At 43.1% G+C, this 22,255-nt stretch overlaps 1 protein-coding gene across 2 annotated transcripts in view; it reads left to right on the top strand.

Annotated features, from left to right (window-relative positions):
* MEIS1 (Meis homeobox 1) overlaps positions 1-14,409 on the top strand; it is a 129,710-nt gene extending 115,301 nt beyond the window's left edge. Inside the window, exons 10-13 of one of the 2 annotated variants that reach the window (XM_081157199.1) lie at positions 9,127-9,189; positions 10,312-10,397; positions 10,681-10,776; positions 12,888-12,978. In XM_081157199.1, coding sequence (XP_081013325.1) covers positions 9,127-9,189; positions 10,312-10,397; positions 10,681-10,739 — 208 coding nt within the window. In that variant the 3' untranslated portion in view covers positions 10,740-10,776; positions 12,888-12,978. Of the gene's footprint in view, positions 1-9,126; positions 9,190-10,311; positions 10,398-10,680; positions 10,777-12,887 lie in introns of both variants that reach the window. The other variant, XM_081157198.1, reaches the window with a different exon arrangement.
* The last annotated feature ends 7,846 nt before the right edge of the window (positions 14,410-22,255 follow it).

The following is a 22,255-nucleotide window of genomic DNA, read 5'->3' on the forward strand; positions in this document are numbered from 1 at the left end:
TGATTCCTGCCCAGTGCCTCTTCCATTCTACCCTCACCTATCTATTTCCAGCAGCTGTATTGAGAGAGAATTCTCACACCATGCAATTTACCCTTTGAAAGTGTACAATTCAGTGGTTTTTGGTAGTGAAGCTCTCCCCACAGACAATTTTAGGACACTTTCACCACCATCTCAAAAAGAAACACTGCGCCCTTTATTTATTTTGTTTTAATTTTTTATTGGGGTAACGTTGGTTAATAATATTACATAAATTCCAGGTGTATAACATTATAATTTGATTCCTGCGTACTCTATTCTCTGTACCCTGTAGCTCTCTCCCCACCCCACACTTCCATTCTCCATCCTACCTGCTCCTGGCAGTCACTCATCGGTCTGTTTCTATACATTTGCCTACTCTGGACATTTGACGTAAATGTTATCATATAATATGTGTTCTTTGTGACTGGCTTCTTCCTCTTAGAATAATGTCTTTAAATTTCATCCACGTTGTAACATGTGGCATCAGTACTTCGTTTCTCTTCATGGCTAAGTAATATTCCATTTATGGATATAGACATTTTGTGTATCCATGCATCAGGTAGTTGGTGGGCGTTTGAGTTGTTTCCACCTCTCGCTGCTGTAAGCATTCAGGTACAAGTTTTTGTGTGTGCCATTAGGTATTTTGGGGAATCCTAATAACAGTATCCCAACAAACCCGGTCTTGGGGTTTACAACTTACAAAGCACTTGCCAGTGTTTTGACTGTGATGACTGTGTGTAATGTTGTATAAGGAAAAGGGTGGCCGCTTGGAGGTGAAATTCACATTCTCCAAATTTTCTCAGTGTGACTTCGATGCCCATGAGCATTTTTCAAAGACTTTGACACCATCTAAGAGGAGGTTATTTTGTTAGTTTTAGTGTCTTCCTTTGAAAACTTTGGTGATATACCTCAGTTGAGATATTTTTGCCTTCTGGTGTAAGTAGTTCCACATTACATAGAACTGAGGTTTCAAGCTTTACTAACTGAAACAGAAGTTACAGTGAACATTCTAAGGAATAGAGTCAGATCCCCGCCCCCATTCAAGACAAGTCATCTTCACTGTGGTATTCCATAGCCTGATCTGGCCGGTGAAAGTAAAAATCAAGCTAAATTTTAAGATAGCCTGTTTTGGCATGAGTGGAGACTCCAGGCCTGGGAAGTTTTGGGTTGGTCAAGGCTTGGGAACTAAGGCAAATAAAGGAGAGATCCCCGAGAAAGGAGAGAGCTCACAGATACTCCAGGAGGGAGCTGGGGGCCGTAACACCTTATGCAGGCTGGAGCTGGTCACTACTCTGACACAAGAGGGTTCCAGTGCCTGTCACTCAGGGAACATTTTATTTAGGAAAAAAGTGTGTATTTGATCATTACATTGGCCATACACCCTAAGTCGCTGGCACATTTCTGGCTTATGCCTAGTGCCCAGGATAATTATTAATAGTGTCCCTTTACTCTCAAAAATATCCCAGCCTAGGTGATAACTTATCTGGTCATTCTATTTCTAATGGAGATTGGCAGAAAATTAAAATTTGTTTTAAGTAAACAGGTATTCTGTAATGTTTATGGGATGTTTAGTTAGACACAATTTTATTGACTTCTTGTGAATATGGGAAAATTAGAATTTATATGGAAAATGGTTCAGCTTAAACCAAAGCGAGACACATCTGTTGTTGGGTGATATTATTATACTTATTTTAACTTTTTCATTGCTGCAGGAGGTTTTGCTATATTATCTTAGATTGCCCCATTGCTTATTCATTGTGCTAATAATAATTTTAATTCCATGTATTTTTCTTATATTTATATGGTTATACAAACTCAAATTTGGCAAATTGTCCGTCATATTTAAGTAAATATTTTACAAATGCCATTTTGTTACCTATGCTTTATGTCAGTGGATACTTAAGGTATTGTTAACCGTTGGGTATGTGTTGTGCTAGGTCTGGTGAGATAGCCCTACACTCTGTTCCACTGAGTTTGGAGCCTAGGGCTTTAGTGGTCTAAAAGGAAGGTGGCAGGTAGGAGCAAAAGAAATACAGACCCCCATTTAGGGAACCACTCTTGTTTTGAATTCAGGTCAGATTAAAGGATTTAGCAAGCTTACATACATATTTTTAATTGAATTTATTGGGGTGACATAGATTAATAAAATTATATAGGTTTCAGGGGTACAATTCTACAGCACATCATCTGTATATTGTACTGTGTGTTCACCACCCTGAGTCAAGTCTCCTTCCCTCACCATGAATCCCCCCTTTATCTCCTTCTACCTCCCCAATCCCCCCTCTCCCTCCAGTAATCACCCATACTGATGTCTGTCTATGGGTTTATATTTTTTTAGAATAAAAAAATCACTTTACAAATTGCTTTCAAGGAAAACTTCATTATACATAACCAAGTGATAAAATATTTGTAAGTTATTTCAACATCTAAGTCCAAAATAATACATGGGGTTTGATATTTCTTTGCATTAAAATTTTCAACTAATGCTTTATTTTTACTAGTTGCTTTGAAAAAATTTTTATATGTAATTACCTTCCTCAACTTTAGTTCTTTCTAGAGTAATCTGACAAATACACCCATCCTTGGAAGAGAAGGGGAACCTTCTCAGATGGCTGATGGATGGACTTACTGTGATTTGAGCAAGTTCCAATATTATGCTTCCAGGGTGGAAGGGGCAGAGCCTGTGCTCCCCTCTCCCCTCCTGTCCACTCTGCTCCTCCACCCTCAGACGCACAGATGATGTATTGCAGTCCTGGAACTGTCAGATCCTGGAGGAGCTTGAGAAACTAGAGAAAGGTGCCAAAAGCATGATTTCATAAGGTTTGACTTGAGATGGAGTCAACTTTCTTGAGCATCTTAAAATCACATTTCGTGAAGTTTTATTTCACAGAGAAGGGGAGTGTAGAAGGCTTGGTCCCTGAAGACTGCCAGTTATGGATCATTAAATCCAATAAGCAAATGTAAATCTAAAATGGAGAATCCCAACAAAAGGTTTTAGAGTTGATTTCTTGTTTTAAAGAACGGAGAGTTATTTGGGAGACAGCTAGAGCTCTTTCTCTGAAGGGTTTGTTTATAAGACAGGACTTAGAGTTATTAGGAAATGCTGACTTTTAAAAAATGTAATGTACATGGTTTTATTTGAGTATCTGTGATAAAGTTGAAAGAAATGCTACATCAAGGAAAATTCATGGACTAGAGAAAGAACAAAATTCTGGAATTTGGCAACTACCTTCCAATGTGACATTTTATCTTTGAAGATTTTTCACAAGGTTTAGTTCTACAGAAGTATTTATAGAAATTACCTAAATGAATTATGTATTAGTTATTTTATTTGCATGCTGTTTATTTTTAACTGCATAAAGAATAGTGTATGTAGAAATCACCTGTATTTATACTTAAGAATGCATGGTATTAATTTTTACTAATATTAAAGTACATGGGTAGGTATTCCTAACTATGCTTAACTATTAATCAGAGATGAGTGCAATTTTTACTTTCCTCGAGGCATGGCATAGGTATGGAGGGCCCCTGTACTAGCATATCCTGCTGTTTAATGAAGTCTTTTCTTTACTATTAAGTTGGTCACTTTAGCTTCGTGGGCATGGGGAGGGCATTGCGAAGGGCACTGCGCGCTTACGCGGGCGCCCGCCTTCCCGCTGACTGTCACTTAGGCCTGGATGGCGAGGAGCACTGTGGGGACGACTGACAGTCATGTCATTGTTTAGAAACAGCAGCATTTTGATTTTATGTGGCTCACCGAGTTGCCAGTGACATGCTAAGGTAACAAAATGTGGGCTCCCCTTACTCATCAGTAAGCAAGTAGGGTCGTAAACACCGAGGAACAGAATCAACTGAGGAAGGGGGCACATGCCCTTTCTGAAAGCGAGCAAGTCCTTTTTCCTTAATTTTTTTTTTTTTTAGTATTACAGAGAACCATGCAAGGTAGACGAAGGGTGTCAAAGTCTAGGGACAGGGCAAAGCTGCGTGGGAAAGCTGGCGGCGGCCTGGGGACGCACCTTGCTGACCTTCGCAGTCCAGGCTCCGGGAGGGCCGGGCAGCCTGGAGGGTTCCCCGGGGACACCGGGCCACTTTAGAAAGCTGTTCCGCCAGATCTTGCTCAGAAAACTACCCAGGTATTCAAAGGCTGAGAAGGGAGGAGAGGGGTGGAATTAGCAGAATGAAAAACATTTAAAAGTCTAATGATGAAAAAAGGTGAAAATCTGGGGGGCAACGAGAAGGAAGGACGAAGCAAAACGTCCTGTGTTTCTCTGAGCGTAACTCGGGCTCAGCGCCCATTCCCCTTGTCTGATTCCCACTTTAAAATGCAAAGACTGACTTTCAATCCCATGTGTCAGATTTTTGAAGGTTTTGCTCCCCTTTTAACCCCCCATTCCCCCTTCTCAGGGCTTGTGTCCTAAACAGATCACTAAGTGAAAAGAAATACATCCCTGTTCTTTTTGACATTGAATAAAGTAATAAAGCTAATCCATTCAATTCCTTTTCTTTTTGAAACTTCTTATTTTGCGAAAGGAGGTAGTTTGGTCACAGGAAGAAATTCGAATCCATAATTCTGTGAAAAAATGGGGAATATAAGAATTCTTTCCCTTATTCAGTCTTCCACCACCTACAGGGCATCCCGGTCTTAGAGTCCTTGACAAAAGAAGATTGTGATTCCAAAATAAAATGGGATTTGAAAAAATATACCTTGGTGCTCAGAATGTAATGTGGAAAGGCAGATAGAATGTTTCCCAACCTGAAAGCATGCTTAGCGGAAAGGTTTACCTTGTTAAACGCCCAGTTCATGGCAAATTCGAGCTACATTCTATTAAACCAAGATGTGAAACTCCTTTAATGAGTAAGACAAACGGTCCTGTTGTCACATATTCCTGACATTATACATCTGAGTTTTAAGCGCTGTAATGTTTGGGCATCAATTGTAAAAGTTTTCTATCTTTAAACTAACAAACTTTCTAAAGACACTTTATTATCAATATGGAAAATTCTAAAGATTGTACATAGTTCATGGATATATTTTATCTTAAACTACTTTGTGGTTGTTGGAGAATGTGTATTTTATTGTACATTCAAATTGGAATTTTGTCATTCTCTTTATTTCTTTCCAAAAACACTGTTTCTTCTTATGTTCAAGCTCTAATATATATTTATGAATTCATACATAAATATAGATATATATTTGAACACACACATATGAGCTTAAAATAAGTATTTTACTGATGCTTCTTAAAATGACAGTGTTTTACGAAGGGAGTATGTTCATGTAAGTTCACATAAAATCTAAAGTTCTTTTTTTGGTTCAGTGTTTAGAAAATTCTTGATAATTTAGAATCTTCCACAATGGAAAGTAAAGCATTCTGTCACAAAAGCAGGGAGAATGAGACCCAAGGTCAAAGAGCGCTTTGGAAACAAACAGCTGGACCAGTTTATTTAAACAGATATAGGGGTGGGGAACTGACCTCTGTTTGACTTACAGTGGGAGGAGCAAGAATGTCATTTTATTACTTTGCCCAGAAAGAAAATGTTTTTGTATCTGAATCCACCCTGAAGCCATCTAAACACATGGCTTTGCTGTATATAGCATACTTCCAAAGAGAGTACATGTAAAATAGGCTAGGACAGTGATAAAATACACCAGAGAGAATCAAATGAGGTGGTTTTAAGATCAAAGAGATGATGTTTTAAAAAATAAAATATTTTGCAATTAGTTATTTTCAGATAACGATGTCTACCATGACCCCAGATAATAATGTATTTCATATAAGCATAGGAATGGTAATTCAGTAACACTCTGAGAGTTTATGATGTCTTATATGAGTTGACAAAGTTTTCAAAGAAGAGAAGTTCCTAGTATATGGTCCAGTGGTTTAGACAAAGTGATTAGGTGCTCTTAGGTTTTCAGTGTCTTAGTATTTTTATTTTATTTAATGAAATATCTTCATATCTACATATCCTATAGGCAGCCTACATCGGTGTTGTCAATAACAACTGGTTATTGCCACCAAAGGAAAAGCAAACAGAACCTAGAACCTGGGGGCCCTTAGCTGAGAGGCTGTGGTGAGGTGTTTACTCGCTACATGGGGACCAGAGCAGGGCTTAGAATAACGGCATTTAGTGTTGTCCACTGAAGACCTTCAGAGGCACAGAGACAAACCTAATGAGTAGCGAGTGGCTCAGATGGTGAGTGGACTCAACATCCTAGAAGGACTCACATTCTAGAATGAGCTTGTTAAGAATCACAGACGTGTAACATAAGGAGAAGAGGGGAGAAGCCAATGGGGCATGATGACTATAGTTTAAATATTTGAAAGGCAGTCCTGAAGAAGTGAGATTGAAATTGTTAAATTACCCCCAGGGAGTTGTCCTGGTGAAAGCATTTTAGATCAAGTAAGGCAGAAGCTGCTAACAGTTGCCTTGTCCATTGAATGAATGGACTCTCAGTTCAGGTGGCAAGTACTGTATTATTGGAAATAGCCCATCTAGTAGGTGGGATCTCAGAGAGGGAATTCAGGTCGGTGAACAAGCTGGGTGACCATTAAAGCCCTTCCAAACCCAGGTGTAATTTTCCTGTCATACCCTGGGTTAACAGTCATGGATCCAAACCTGAGTCGGTTATTATGAATTGGTCTTTGGAAATCTGAATGTACAGGTGTGAAGGAGGCAAACCTTAGAATATAGGTAACTCAAGTCACTGAGTCTTCTCATGCGTAGCTTTAGGTTTGTCTATGTCCACAAGCAGTACAGTCCTCAGAAGGCCCAGTCTACCAAGTGTTCAGTCTCGCTCATTCTTGGAATCGATGACTGAGTTCTTGCCAGTGGTAATTGGCTCAAAACCAGTCCTTCCTTCCTTCCTTCCTAGAGAGAACAGAAGGGAGGGAGAGGGAGAGAGAAAGAAAGAGAGAGAAAGAAACATAGATGTGAGAGAGATGTGTCGATTGGTTGCCTCCTGCATGCACTCCCACCAAGGTCAGGGATGAACCTGCAACCCAGGTATATGCCCTTGACTGGGAATCGAACTCACGATCCTTCAGTACTTGGGCTAATGCTCTAACCACTGAGCAACACCAGCCGGGGCAAAAACAGTTCATTTTTAAATATCTTTGTGGTTCAGAATATTCTAGATGGGTGGCACAGTAGTGGTCATGCTCTGGTTAGGACATTAGAGAGGGGGGTGCTTGCTACCGTTTGCCAGCTGTGTGTCACTCAGCAAATTATTAACATCTCTTGGGTAACATGTGACCTCAAATAAGTCACTTAATTTCTCTGAGCCGTGACTTCTCATCTGTTAAGAAGTGCTCTTCCTATTTTTAGAATAATAGTATAAAACATATCCACAAAATATTGTTTTTAAAAGGACATTAATAAAAAAAGTTATCAGAGTTCCTTCCCTCTAAGAGCCTGCAGATTTTGCACAGTAGCATAGATAAAGTGTTGGTTTTTGCTCTCTTACCTATGTTAGTTACTATGAAAATTACTTTTGGTATTTGCAGAATATTAATATTAAATAATTTTCTAATTGGTCATGCAGTGAAGGCAGCTAATGAAAAAGCAGATTTTTTTTTCATTTTAATTGGTTATTTCACATGGTGTTTGTGCTACACCTGTGCTTATAATGAGAATGGAGAATTAATCTAACCTTCTGCTCACATGATTCCAATTTTCATGGTTTATACAAGATAATGATAACCTGATTTGCAACACAATTTGTTTTAGATCTGTGTTTTAAATATTTTTATTAGCAGTTCAGAGACTTCATATACAAGAACTGATAGAATATGTATTGCCAATAAGAGTTAGCACCAAAGGTGTCCTTTTGGTTAGGTTCCACTGTCAATACTTATTTTAATTACTTCTCAGATAACGGAAAAAACACCTAAGAATGTAAGATACTGAGAATCTTAAAATGTCATGAAGTATTCATTTTTATTTTAAAAACCTGTCCCTATCTGTTTAATGGTTTGGTTTTGGGAACTGTTTTCCCACTTGAAATGGGAAGACTTATAAACTAGATTTCAGACTGGACTGTGGCTCCTTTAATTATTAATAGTGCATTATTAAACTTTTCATTGTATTTTTTATGTGCTGCTCATGTTCAATATATTCAAATCTGAGTTGAGAACTAAAAGCAATTTACTATTTCAGAATCTAATATGTCCTGTTCATTTTCTGTATTTGATATGTAATTCTTAGTATTACGCAGTACCTAACAGATCTTTAAGAGTTAGAAATTTCATGAGCATGACTTTGGAGAGCTTCTATTAACCACATTTTTATTTTTCCAGCGGCTAATACTCTTTGATGGGCAACAAAAATTGTAAAACAAAAATCTTATTAAGACACTTAAGTGACTTAAATATCTTAATAAGACGTTTATTATAAATTTTCAGGTCTAGCTGGAGAAAGCAAGATTATAAGTTCAATTACTGTATAGCTGTGACCTCGCCTTGACCTCAGACTTTGCATAAAGAGAAAAAAAAAAAAAAGCCACCCCAAGAAATCTCTACAAGGAATGCATTTCTCTGAAGTCCCCAGCAGTGTGAGTTAGTGGTGATAAACTCCAGACATTCTCTCATTTGATGGTGTGCTGCCATCCCAGTTCATTATCTTAATAGTGGGCATTAAAATAGAATTAGGTTTGCAAGAGGTAGGGAAGGTTTCGATAAAAATTGTAAAAAGAAGTCAGAGAACGTAAGATTGAAATGTCACTAATTGGGGGAGGTAACAGATGCCCTTATGGACATCTCGCTCTCGCCACTGAATTTCTCCCCTTGCAGTTGAAAAGAGTGGTGGCTAGCATTGTTTCCTGAAAATTCTGCTAATTCCCCCATGAAAAGATGAAATGGAAGTGTCCAACTGTGGTAAAACAGGCAAACATAAATCAACTCAGAAACCCCAAGCCTGTGTACTCAAAGGTCACTGGGGGTTACAGGTTTTGCAGCATGTGAAACTGCACACAGAGCAGGGGAGAGCACCATTCTGCCGGGATCTAGCTTTGCTCTCGCTGTGATTCATCTTCTTTTCCTCCACTTCCCCCCACCACGTTTTTTGTTCTGTTTTAGGGAATAATGATTTGCTCTACTTTCTTGGTTACAGGTTTATTAATGCCCGGAGAAGAATAGTGCAGCCCATGATAGACCAGTCCAACCGAGCAGGCAAGTCCCCCATAGTGACTGTATTCAAGTCACGCAAGCGAAAACCATCCTCAAGCCATTCACCGGGAGGTCCGATACCTGGTAAATAAACTGGGAGTGAGTGCTAGGAGCGCCTGGCAATTAAAATGAAACCAGTTTCGTTTCATAACAACACTAATCAAGTTAACATCATTATAAAATGTTTGGAGAAGGTGGGGAAAAAAAGCCAACAGAGAAAAGTAACTCTTAAATCATATGCTCAGTTACAATATTCTTGGTACACATTCAATATATTAATGTTATTTTTTTTCTGAGTTTGCCTTCCCAGCTCTTTCTGCTACTATGACCACTCCCTGGTGCATGGCTTGGTGTGGAATTGCTGTAAACTTTATTACCTGTCAAAAGGGCAAAGGGGTCAGGATCGCTTGTGGGACTCAGTAAAGTTCAAAGACATTCAATGAGGTAGAGCTTTTGTGTGCTTTAATAACCCAAGGCAGCTTACTTCTGAAGCAGCTTTTCATGTACAGTTAAAACATGGGATTCAGGTAGTGGTATAAATACACGATTCCTATTTTCAGGCCTTCTCTTGTTAATATCCATCTTCTGGTGGTCTTTTTTTTTTTTTTTTTTTTAAAATAACAGCATTTTGTGTTTTAATCAGAGCTTAAAATGGCAATACATCTGTGGGATCCCGGCTTGCAGATGTAAGAACCCAAGAAATATCTTTCTAGGATTTGCTTTTGTATTGTAACACAAAATATACCAGTGAGATCAACCACAGTATTTACTAGGGGTGATGTGGGTCTCTACTTTCTCTACGAAACACACTCTCATCTCACAGAGAGCACTATGAAAACCTATGGTAAGCGCCACACTGAGTCACTACGTTATTAGGCATATTCCTGTAATTTTTTTCTTCTCAACAACCATTATGTGATCACCAGACAAAAACCCAAACATGAACTTCCTGTAGTTTCACTGTTCTTTGAACAGTGTTTTAAAAGTTGGTCACAGAGGTATGTGGAGCTGAAATTTAACTTGGAATGTTTTAAAATCATCCATGCCTGGTATGTTCTCTCTCTCTCTCTGTTCCATTCTCTCATGGAGACTGTTATTAAGAACTTGTGTTCTGCACTTTTGTAGTAAGTCAAGGAACACCTTATAACCCCGATGGACAGCCGATGGGAGGTTTCGTAATGGACGGTCAGCAACACATGGGCATCAGGGCGCCAGGTAAGACTGTTTTGTGGTTGCTTCTCATTTGTAACTCCAAGAGTGTCACCCCCCTCAGCACAGGTAAACTCACTTCATCCTTTGCTGTCGTCTCAAGCTGCCTGCCTTGCCTGCCATCTGTGCATCTAAGATACTGCAGAGGGGAAGCCAGGATCTTTATGCACTGAAGAGCTCACTGTTTCTCAACCCTCTGGAATCTGGTTTTTTTTTAAGGGTCTTTTGGCACTATCTGTTGACTTTGCTCATTTTCTGGCCTCTTCTTGGATTTTTATCTCCCTTCTAGGACCTATGAGTGGAATGGGCATGAATATGGGCATGGAGGGGCAGTGGCACTACATGTAACCTTCATCTAGTTAACCAATCGCAAAGCCAGGGGGAAGTAAGTACAAATGGGGTCTTTGTTTTCACTTTGTCCTAGGAATATTTTTCCTCTTGCATTTTCTTACATTCTCCTTGCCCATAGCTTCATGCTTGTTCATTCCTTTCCGTTAAACTCCTGGTTTCTTGCTTCCTTCATTTTCTCCTTGGTTGTGATCAAGCTTTTAAGCTTATAAATACTGTGTATGATGTACATTTATCCTGTGTGTTGCTATTATACAGTACTGACCACATGACAAAATAAGAAACAGTCAGGAGGTGGGGGAGTGGGTTGTCATAGCAACAGACTGATTTGCAAAATGTAAGCAGTCTGCAGCAGTGCAAGGAGAGGAAAGAGCATGTCCCCAAAGTGTCATAAATCTGTCTAACCGCAGTTGATGCATGAGTTACATTTCTACACTAACCTGCAAGACACTGAAAAGCCAAACAGAGACTTCTTTTAGGGAAAATAAACACTAGCTTTACATAGGGTAAGTAAAGGCATATTTTGAGCTTCAGTCAACTAAACTTTGATTTTTTTTTTCTTAGTTTATTCCTTTGTCTGTCCATCATAATGGGATTACGTGTGGCAATGGAAAAAGGGAGAATACAAAATAGAGGTGTGCACAGCAGGCTGCAGGGCTTAGCCCAGGCTAATTGACTATATCCAAATTAAGTATGCCATCACTTGCAGTGTGACAAATGGATTTGACTTATCCAGTATACAAAAATAGAGATCATTAATGCAGTCTTCAGTGGCAGGCCTCGTGAAGTGGGCCTAGGAAAACTGCCCCAGATTCTCGCTCTTGCATTTTCTCTCCTAAAAAGACACTCCAGCAACTCGTGTTCAAACAAGTAAGACTGTTTTGAACACCAAAGCTCTTGTTCACTTCCTCAATTACCCCTAATAGCATTGCTCTAGCTTTGTTTCTGAAATTAAAAGCAGTTATGTCCAAGTCTTGGTTGTGTCTCTGATTATATTAACGCACTATTTAAAATCACTGCTGAGGCCAAGGATAGTTCATACTGGTCTTCCTCTCTGGGTGTGAGTCAAATAGAAGTTTAACCATGAGCTCCCGAAAACATTCCATTGAGCTTGGGAATGCATCGGTCTTATTACCTCATCATGGAATTCTCTAGCTTAGTTAATTTAAATATTGTTTCTTAGTTTCTGGGTCAATTAAATTTAAATGATGTATTTTATGCTTCATGACCAATTAAATTAATAGGTTATTACAAAAAATATTATCATCTTTTTTGATTAAAGAGCTGTGGGTACAGTATATTTTATAAGCAATTTTCATTAGTTCAAAAATGTTCCTTTAGGCTAGATTAAGCAGCCATTCATTGCTAGAGCCTGGAGACCTTATTCGAAGGTGTTCATCGGATTCACAGTGCACTATTACTTAGAACTAAAGCCAATTGAACCTACTTAGCAATAGCGTCATGCCTTTCACCCTTGATGATTATGGAGCTTATAGCTCTCAGAAACAATACACCTGTCAGTTTCCATCAACTATAGCAATCCATGCAGAAGACAAGAGGCCCCTCAAAGCAGGAGGGGTATTGTTTTAGGTCCAATTTTTCTTATTGTTCTCAAAATCATTGTAAGGTGGACAGGGTTTTGTGAAAGCTTTCTTTCCCGAGCCCTAAGAAACCATGAGGAAGGAATTCATTGATAACTGTTACTGTTTTGTTTTGTTTCAGTTTTTAAAAGTACAGGTTTAGCTAAGTAAGCAGCCTAAGTGAGAGCCTGTCTAGTTAGTTTGGTGTGACATGTTTCGAGACCAGTGCGGGGTACTCTTGTACTTTCGGTAGAGAATATTTCAGGGAACAAAAGTTGCTTCTTCAGACCAGACCTCAAATAACAGTTTTATTTTTTTAAATAAATAAGTCCTCAGTAGGCTGGCCCAATAACAGTGGCAATGAAAGGAGAATAGTCTCAAAATGTGCGTTTCCAGCATAACATTTCTCATTTTATTTTCTTCTGTATGAATCGAAAGAATACTTTACAGAGCCATGCTCCCTTAATCACAATGTCCTCTGGCTTTCGTAGGATTGCCATAGCCAGAGCCACACTATTGCTTTTTCATAATATTTTTCTTTTTGTTTCTTTCTTTTGAATTTCTACAGGGCTGCAAAGTATGCCAGGGGAGTATGTAGCCCGGGGTGGTCCAATGGGTGTGAGTATGGGACAGCCAAGTTATACCCAACCCCAGATGCCCCCCCATCCTGCTCAGCTGCGTCATGGGCCCCCCATGCATACGTACATTCCTGGACACCCTCACCACCCAACAGTGATGATGCATGGAGGACCGCCCCACCCTGGAATGCCAATGTCAGCATCAAGCCCCACGGTTCTTAATACAGGAGACCCAACAATGAGTGGACAAGTCATGGACATTCATGCTCAGTAGCTTAAGGGAAAATGCATTGTCTGCAATGGTGACTGATTTCAAATCATGTTTTTTCTGCAATGACTGTGGAGTTCCATTCTTGGCATCTACTTTGGACCAAGGAGCATCCCTAATTCTTCATAGGGACTCTTAAAAAGCAGGAAATACCAACCGAAGTCGATTTGGGGGACATGCTAAATAACTATATAAGACATTAAGAGAACAAAGAGTGAAATATTGTAAATGCTATTATACTGTTATCCATATTACGTTGTTTCTTATAGATTTTTTAAGAAAAATGTGAAATTTTTCCACACTATGTGTGTTGTTTCCATAGCTCTTCACTTCCTCCAGAAGCCTCCTTACATTAAAAAGCCTTACAGTTATCCTGCAAGGGACAGGAAGGTCTGATTTGCAGGATTTTTAGAGCATTAAAATAACTATCGGGCAGAAGAATCTTTCTTCTTGCCTAGGATTTCAGCCATGTGCGTGCTCTCTCTCTCTTTCTCTCTCTCTTTTCCTCTCTCTCCCTCTCTCTAGCCTGGGGCTTGAATTTGCATGTCTAATTCATTTACTCACCATATTTGAATTGGCCTGAACAGATGTAAATCGGGAAGGATGGGAAAAACTGCAGTCATCAACAATGATTAATCAGCTGTTGCAGGCAGTGTCTTAAGGAGACTGGTAGGAGGAGGCATGGAAACTGAAAGGCCGTGTGTTTAGAAGCCTAATTGTCACATCAAGCATCATTGTCCCCATGCAACAACCACCACCTTATACATCACTTCCTGTTTTATGCAGCTCAAAAACATAGACTGAAGATTTATTTTTAATATGTTGACTTTATTTCTGAGCAAAGCATCGGTCATGTGTGTATTTTTCCATAGTCCCACCTTGGAGCATTTATGTAGACATTGTAAATAAATTTTGTGCAAAAAGGACTGGAAAAATGAACTGTATTATTGCAATTTTTTTTTTTTTTTTTTTGTAAAAGTAGCAGTTTGGTATGAGTTGGCATGCATACAAGATTTACTAAGTGGGATAAGCTAATTATACTTTTTGTTGTGGATAAACAAATGCTTGTTGATAGCCTTTTTCTATCAAGAAACCAAGGAGCTAATTATTAATAACAATCATTGCACACTGAGTCTTAGCGTTTCTGACGGAAACAGTTTGGATTGTATAATAACGCCAAGCCCAGTTGTAGTCGTTTGAGTGCAGTAATGAAATCTGAATCTAAAATAAAAACAAGATTATTTTTGTCATGCTGACTCCACTGCTTGAAAAATTTGTTTACTGCCCCCCCAAATTTTTGATGGTTAATGCAGTAAATATAAAAATTAATTTTGGCTCCCTAAGACGCATATGTACTTGAAAATTTTAACCACAAAGTAAATTATTTAATAATAGTTACTGATTTCTTTAAGCTGACTTAATGAACTCCTAATATCAGCAAATTGAAGGCCTAAGGGCACTAAACTAACTGTAGACTCAGATTACATCCAACAGAATTACTCATCTAATATCAGTGAAATTATTCTTGCGCATATTGGCAAACCAAGTACAGTTAAGTCTTCTACTAAGGATGTTACCTACGATGAGCAGTATATGTTTATTAGGAAATTAACTACATGAATTGAAGAGACCAGACTTCAGAATCTAATTTTTATAAATATGCTCTATGTTCTCATTGGCTAAAACTGGTTATTAACTAATTTTCCAGAACAGCTGTACAGAATTTCTGCATGGCAGCCAGCTAAATGGTACAAAATAACATGTTTAAGCTGGAATAGCTTATAATTTTATTTAAATAAAACTGCTGCTATAAAAGTGCTTCCCAAAGCTAAGGAAAATATACAAATATTTTAATTAAGGCAAATTAGTTTTAAAAAATCAGTCTTTTAACAGTGATTGCTTTGTAAACAAAGGATGGGTCGGAGGAGAGCGCCTTCAACTCCAGCCTGACATTCAGGCCCTTGTCACTCTATAAACCCGCCCTGAACAATTCTATTTTCTATTTGAAAAGGGGAACCAGCTGCGGGTTGGGTTTACTAGGTGCCGCGTGATTGACCGGCTCACCTGCGGCCGGCCGCGCGCGCTCGCACCTTTGTTTACGGGCCCGGTTTCCCAGCACGTGGATGCGCGGGGACCAGTGGGCCTCGGCCTGCGGCGGCCTCGGGCGGCGACCCCCACCCACCCCGCCCCCACCATATATGGGATTATTTAAATTTCCCCTTTGGCCCCCTTGGCAATTCTTCGTCTCCATAAATAGTCCGTATTAGTGAAATACTTCTCTTTTGATAGGTGGTTACTAGCCGTTAACAACCATTTATTTACTTTAAAAATTAATAATAAACTTTATAAACTCACCATCCACCGGCCCCTCCTCCCCAGTCCGTGCCTGGGTGAGTTGGTTATTTTCAGCCTTTATTCCCGAGGAAGCTCTAGGCCGGGCGGGGGAGGGAAAGAAAGGGGAGGCGGGAGGGGGAGTGGGGGCGAGGGACGCGGAGAGCCGGGGCCGAAGGGGACACGTGAAGGGGAGCCAGGGACTACGGAGGCTATGAAAAATCAAGATCCTTAGTGTCCGGTGCGTTAGAAAAAAATAAAGCAAACTGTGTTCCTTCCCCGCGTGCCCGCCCGCGTGAGGTGTCGCGGCCGGCTCGCGCTCCGCCAGGCCTGTCTCCCCGCCTCGACACCCCACCTCCCCTTAGCGCTGCGTTCGCTCTTCCTCTTGTGAATTTCAGGGCCAGCTCCGAGGTTATTGAGGACACTTACCCGAAAGAAGGAAATAATAGAGGTGCTGAGAGCGTTTTTTGATGTTTCTTAAAAGGCAAAAACAAAACGCCCTCTTCTAAACAAGGGCACACAGTGGTACCTGCTTTTTATTTTTATTTGGGGAAACGGGGGGGGGGGGAGCACTGGCTGAATGAGGCTCCTTCTTAGCCTGACTTAAATATTTTTCAAAAAAAATTAAAAATATTTTACCCTATCATATTTAATCAGCTGTAATTATAACACATTCAAAATGAATAATATGTCTTGACAGTATTTTTATTGTTATTGTTCATTGCATGATGTTCGACTGCTTTAGAAGCACAGGAAAGAGAAGTAAACGCGCTACAAATGGGGAATTACCCTCGTTTAGCATTAAAATTCATTTAGATAAAATTGCCACAAACATTTAAATGGGAAGATTAGTTCCCCCTCACGCCTTATTGCACTCGCTCAATGGTTCCGTTAAGAACATTTTACACGTTGGAAATTCCGTCTTCTCAGACGGCTTGCTGTTTCCTAGTTACCCACATTCAAAGCGAGGCGGCAGCGGAGGCAGCCGCGGCAGCAGCGGGAGAAAAAAAAAAAAAAAAGTTTGGCAACCGGTCTGCAATTCATCCGCGGCGGGCCCCCGCCCCCCCACCCCCTCGGCCCTCCCCAGCCCTCCCCCCATCACCTTTCCCCACCCCTACCTCGTCTCCTCCCATTATGTAATCTGCAGAGCCCTGTTCTGCAAGAAACAAGTCGCTTCGCTGCTGAGTATTTGTATACAATGTTAAAATACAAAGCGGCACGAAACAGCCAGTGTGTCTCTCTCCGGGACTCCCCTCTCCCTCTTCTGTTCTGAATTGAAGGTTTAGTTAGAAAGTGCTGAGTTTCTCACATCTTCTACTCTGAGCCCACAGGCACGTTTTTTGGCTTTCTTTTCTGCCAGGACATTTCCAGGAAATTCACCACTGCTTCTTGCTTGTATTAGAAACGTGTGAAAGAATTAGTTTGAAAAGTCCGTGCAGGGTCTAGTTTCCCCCCTCCTCTCGCGCCCGCCCCCGCTCCCCCTCCCCCGCTCCCTCTTTTCCTGCCTTCCTCTCCCTCTCGTCCGCCTCCCCCCTCCCTCTCCTCCCGCTCTCCCCCTCCCCTCGCAGAGCCGCGGGAAAAGAAGAATATCGGCTTCGACTGCCATCTTTCGGGGATTTGGAAAAACGACTCGGTAGGAAACGGAGGGAGGCGGAGGCGCGGAGGGTGGGGGTGGGGGGGAAACCCCCTTATCCCGTGTCGGAACTGGCTCCCTTAATCTGATGCTTAAATATTTGATGTGGAAAAATTACCCATAAAATTAGTTACTAACAATTTCAAATTGAAATCACTTATCGAATTATAAACGCATTAAAGCTGTATGGATGGTATTAGGAGTTCCTCGGGAGGCAACGGGTGTCTCCTTGCAATGCGCCCGGTGGGCGAGCTTCGCCCCGGGGAGACGCACTCCCCGGATCCCCGGGAGGGGGTGGGCAGGGCAGAGCCCGCGCCACGGTCCCCGCCGGGGCGCCGAGCGGCCGGCGGCTCCGGCTCTCCGCGCTCCCGGGGGCGGAGAAGGGGAAGGAGCGGCGAGGGGAGGCTGCGACCTCGGGGCGGAGGCGCCTGCCCGGAAACTTCGCAGTGAAGGGGAGATTGGGAAAAGGAGCAGCACTGCCTAGCCACCCCCTCCCGGCCACGTCTCTTTGGAGACGCGCAGGCTTTGCGCTCGGCATCGGTCGCCGTGCGCAGCGCCCCCCAAGTCTCCAAGCGAGGAGCGGGAGGGCAGACGCCGGTGGCCCCGGGCTAGGCCGGGCTCCGCGCCCGGAGAGAAAATCACGTTGGCCGTGGCGACAGCTGCGAGGAGTCTCGGCCAGGACGCGGCTGCCCTCGCCTCGGATGGCGCACCACGTGCTGGCCTGCACCTGGGGGCCTGCCCGGCCGCGCAGGTCTCTACGCTGAGCCCAGAGCGCCTTGGGGGCGGCTTCAGCACCTCCAGTAGCCTCCTCCTCTCTCCCCACCACGATCTGAGAGTCAAGTCTAAGGGGGCTGCTGATTGTGTCTCTGGAGAAAGAGGCGACCACGGCTCTGAGCAGAAGATTGTGGAGAGGCAACTCCTTGAGGGACTATGGGTCCCTTGCCCCCGGCACCGATCGGGGTGCTTTGTAGTGGACGACAGGCTTCTTAGTGAATCCCACGGTGGCTCTGGAGACGAGACGCCCAGAGCTTGGGGCCCAGAGGACACTTGGGACCTTCGGCAGAGTCCGCCGCACCGGCCACGAGTGCCTGGGAGCCACAGTAGGGGAGCCGTGGGCAGCACCTCGATGCCTTAGGCAGGAGCTCCTAGGAAATCATTTTCAAACCTCTGCAAACTCTCCCCTGACTTTCGGATCCCAGCAGGCCCTCGGCCCAAGTGAAGGCAGGAAAAACATGACTAGGTGCAAAGCTCCTGCGCAGGCGCTTGGACACGGGGTGGAGTGGCGTGGAACTGGGTGGTGGGGCGCCCTGCCTGGCCGGGTATTTTCTCGGGTCTCACTCCCCTCTCACCCCGCCCCACGCCCACTTGGGGGTGAGGCGGCCCGCAACACTCAGGGGGGCCAGGTGCAGAGCCCACGTGAGGCTGGCCGTCCCAGGGCCCGAGAAAGAGCGCAGAGGGGGGAGAGTGGGGAGTCGGCCCTTGAAGGAGGCGGCTGATGGCGGGGAGGAGGAAGAGGAGTGGGTTCCCTTTTTGGCCCAATCTGCCCGCCACCGCGTCAGGAACCTTCTCTCCCAAGGCGGAGATGAAAGAAAAAACAACATATGGAGCAATCAGTTCTCCAACGTTTGAGCTTTTAGGAGTCTTTGCTCTAAAAACGGGTACCCCCGGGGTCTCGGTGGGGACCTGAGGGGCATTTTAGGGTCTTGGTTCTGGTGGGCCCGGCTCAGGGCTCGTCCCTTCCTGCGCCGCCTCCTGCCCTGGCGCGCTCAGCCCACGGCCGGGAGACGCGGGCGGTGCAGCCCTGGAGACAAGGGATTTAGTTTTAAGCCAGTCTCCCATCGATCAGGTCGGTAATTCTCACCCCTGCCCACTCGCAGACACACTCACCTCTACCCTAAAGCATTAAGTTCATTACGCGAGCAATGATTTTAATCTCCAGGCGGAAAACGAGTCCCGGACCTCGCGGTTCAGGGCAGCGGCGGTGAATGGAGTCACCTGCTCGCGCGCCCGCCCAGCCGGCGGCTCGGGGTGGGGGCCTCCGCGGCGGGGCGCGTCGCTCAGGGGGCCCTAGCTCCACGCCGGGGCGTGCCCGGCGGGGGTCAGCAACCCCGAGTCCGCTGTCCTCGGGTGGGCCACCTCGTTCTAGGGTGGGATTGCTCTCGCTCGCTTCCTCCTTCCCTCCCCGCCGCGTTTCTTCTGCCCCCCTCCTCCCCCGCACCTCTGCGCGCTCTCCCTCCCCCTCCCCCCAAAGTGGCGAGTTCCCCTTCTCCTCCGAGGGGGTCTCAGGCTCTCCCCAACCCTCGCCGCAGCCCCGGGTCCCGCGCCGCAGCCCCTGTAACCCATCCCCTCCCGCGCCCGCCTGCTTCACCCACCACCCTGGACGTGGGTGGGTGGGGTCGCTCAGCGACGCTCTTTGGAAGCCACTCGCTGAGGGCACCCCTGGGTCTTTCAACAGCCGGATCCCTGGATCTCGTGGAGATCCCCGCGCCCATTGATAATTCTATTTCAAAGAAACCCAGCGACACGGCAGACACCCCTCGCAGCCTCCTGCTCCCCCCACCCCCAACCCCACTCCCACTCCCTCACCCCCCACCCCCGCCTTGGCAACTGGCAGCGTCTGGCACGGCGGGGAGATGGAGGCGAGCCGCGCGCCCCCGCCCTTGCTGGCCGACCCACGAGGCGCCAGCCTGTTCTGGAGACTCAGTTTCCACCAGACAACCGTGAAGGGGGGGGGGGGGGGGGGAATACAACGCAGTGGCAGTGTAAACCCTCGTTCCTGCAGCCCCCACGCCACCCCAATCTGATTTTTCAAGACGTGCATTTCCAGGTAGTCCCGAACTGTGAACAGCCAGCTTTGTGTGTTATCTAGGTGGGGGTGGGGCTGGAGGAGGAGGGGACTCCCACCGCCCGCTCCGGGCTTTAATGTCTGAAATAACGAAATGCCTGTGTGGCAGCTGCTGCTAGAGCCAAAACTAACTCTTTGGAAGACGGAAAAGAGTGAGAGGCAAAGAAAGACTGTTCATTTTTTTTCCTTTGGTGCCGTTTGGGATGTCATCTGTTTCCTTGGCGACTGTGTTCAGCCCCCCGAGCCCCTGGGCTCCTGGATTGTTCGGGGGGGAAAGCATGCTATTTCTGCACCGTCATTTATCACTGTCACCGCATAATGATTCCCCTTGCAGCCCCTTATTGATGTTTGTAATTGCATTATCTCATAAAGTACGATGATCAATGAAACCGAGCCGTGCATTCTGGGGTCAGAGGAAGCCAAAGTACTGTTTGTTCCCTTGAATACAACAAGTACTCATTATCTTTAGGTCTGCATTCAAAAAATGATCTGATCTGGGGCTGACCCTGTTGGACATCCCAACACTTTTTAAAACGCGGTTTGTGTAACCTTTTGCTTAAATGCTAAATCAAGTACCTGTCTTGCATTTCAACGAAACAAGATGCTAAAAAGGGGATGGGAAAAGCTTTTTCTTTTCTTTTCTTGTTTCTTTTCCCCCCCCCCGGGAGGGGTGCAGTCGTCTGAAGATGCACGCGGTTTTACACTGCAACTGTTTAGTGATACATTGTAGAAAATGCAACTCTTAGGACGGGAGACCCGAGTTATCTGATGGATGAAAGCATGAGGGGGGAGAGGGAAAAAGGTATCTGGGAACATTTAGCAGGGTCGGTACTAACAGATCAGAATAAAACCACATCCGGTTTAATTAATAAGAGCTATAAACTGAAATAATTCCCCACGACTCTGCCCTTGCTTCTTCCTTTTCTAGAGTCTTATCTCTTCGGTTTAGATAAATGACTTTTGTGCCTGTTCGATTCTCACAACAACAATAACTAAATCAGTTGCACACTCTGTATCTAAAACAGTCTACAAACTCCAGCAAATAAAAAGAAGTTCATTTGTCTATTAAAGGCAAGAATTTAGTTGAACAGAAATGTCCCAGTAACACTGAATGGAGTTCATGTAATCCCATGAAAATCAAGTCATCTTGTTGCACTGAAGTAAATGAAAGAAAAAAAAAAATACAAAGGAGGAAAGGCCCAAGTGTAATTTTAAACTAAATGCATTATTGGACTGTCAAAGTGAAACGTGACTGTGTGGCTGGGGTGGAGGGAGCGGACACCAACTTAGCTCACATTTAACTTAAAGGCTTTAGAAAGGAAACAAGTATCCCAGGTTTGGTTATCATTTTAATTTGTAGAAAGAGGAGAAATGGAGACAATTCTAATTCATCATTTCAGTAAACTAGGATGAATAATTCCTTCAAAGACAAAATTAAGCAAACAGCTTATTTTGAACGTTGCAGGGCTGTGTGACCAAAAAGGAGTTTCCAGTCTTCTGAAGATAAATTACCCCATGTTAATAAGACAACCAGAAAAAGAAAGAAAAGACTAAGTCCAGGTGTTTATTATAAGAGTTTTAGAAATAATTTCTAAATTAACAATATATATCAGTATTTTAAATAAAAAGATCTAAGTGAAAAGCCTTCGCCATATGAGAAAATGAATAGCTAATAAATTAAGAGTGTGTTCCGATATTTGACACTTTAACATAAAATCTTAAAAATCGAATGATAAAACAAAAAGCTAAAATATTCCCTTTTGGAAAAAGAACTTTAGGAGGAAAGCTAAGAAAAGTTTTGACTGTGTTGCACCATCATTTAATTTTTCTCTAGAAGGCAGATTCTTCTAAGGGGCGTTATTTTCTAGGAATTCTGTCACATCACTTTGCAGTAATATATGTTTTGTATTGTTTAAATATTCCGGCATGTTCGTTCTTTGAAAATGCTCAAACTGATACTTAATATAAATGGTATCTTGCTAACATAAAACATTAAAGGGAAACTAAAACTTTGGTCTTCATCAGTTGAGAGAGAATTTTTTAGCAGAATACTCTGATTTTTCAAAACACAAATAAAACGCCTTGATTTTAACCAATCAACACGTCTTTCTCCTGTTTGGTTGGGGATCTGGCATCCTGTACGTTTTCTATTTTTAATATTTAGTGTTATAGCCCACGGTTAAAATAATGAAAAATTAGTCTCGTTTCAGAAATTATTTATTTATGGAACGAACATGATTAAAACATAAACACACGCGCAAACTGCAGCTGCAACAGAAAA

The sequence above is a fragment of the Miniopterus schreibersii genome, assembly GCF_964146895.1.
Source record: "Miniopterus schreibersii genome assembly, chromosome: 13".
Lineage (NCBI taxonomy): Eukaryota > Metazoa > Chordata > Mammalia > Chiroptera > Miniopteridae > Miniopterus > Miniopterus schreibersii.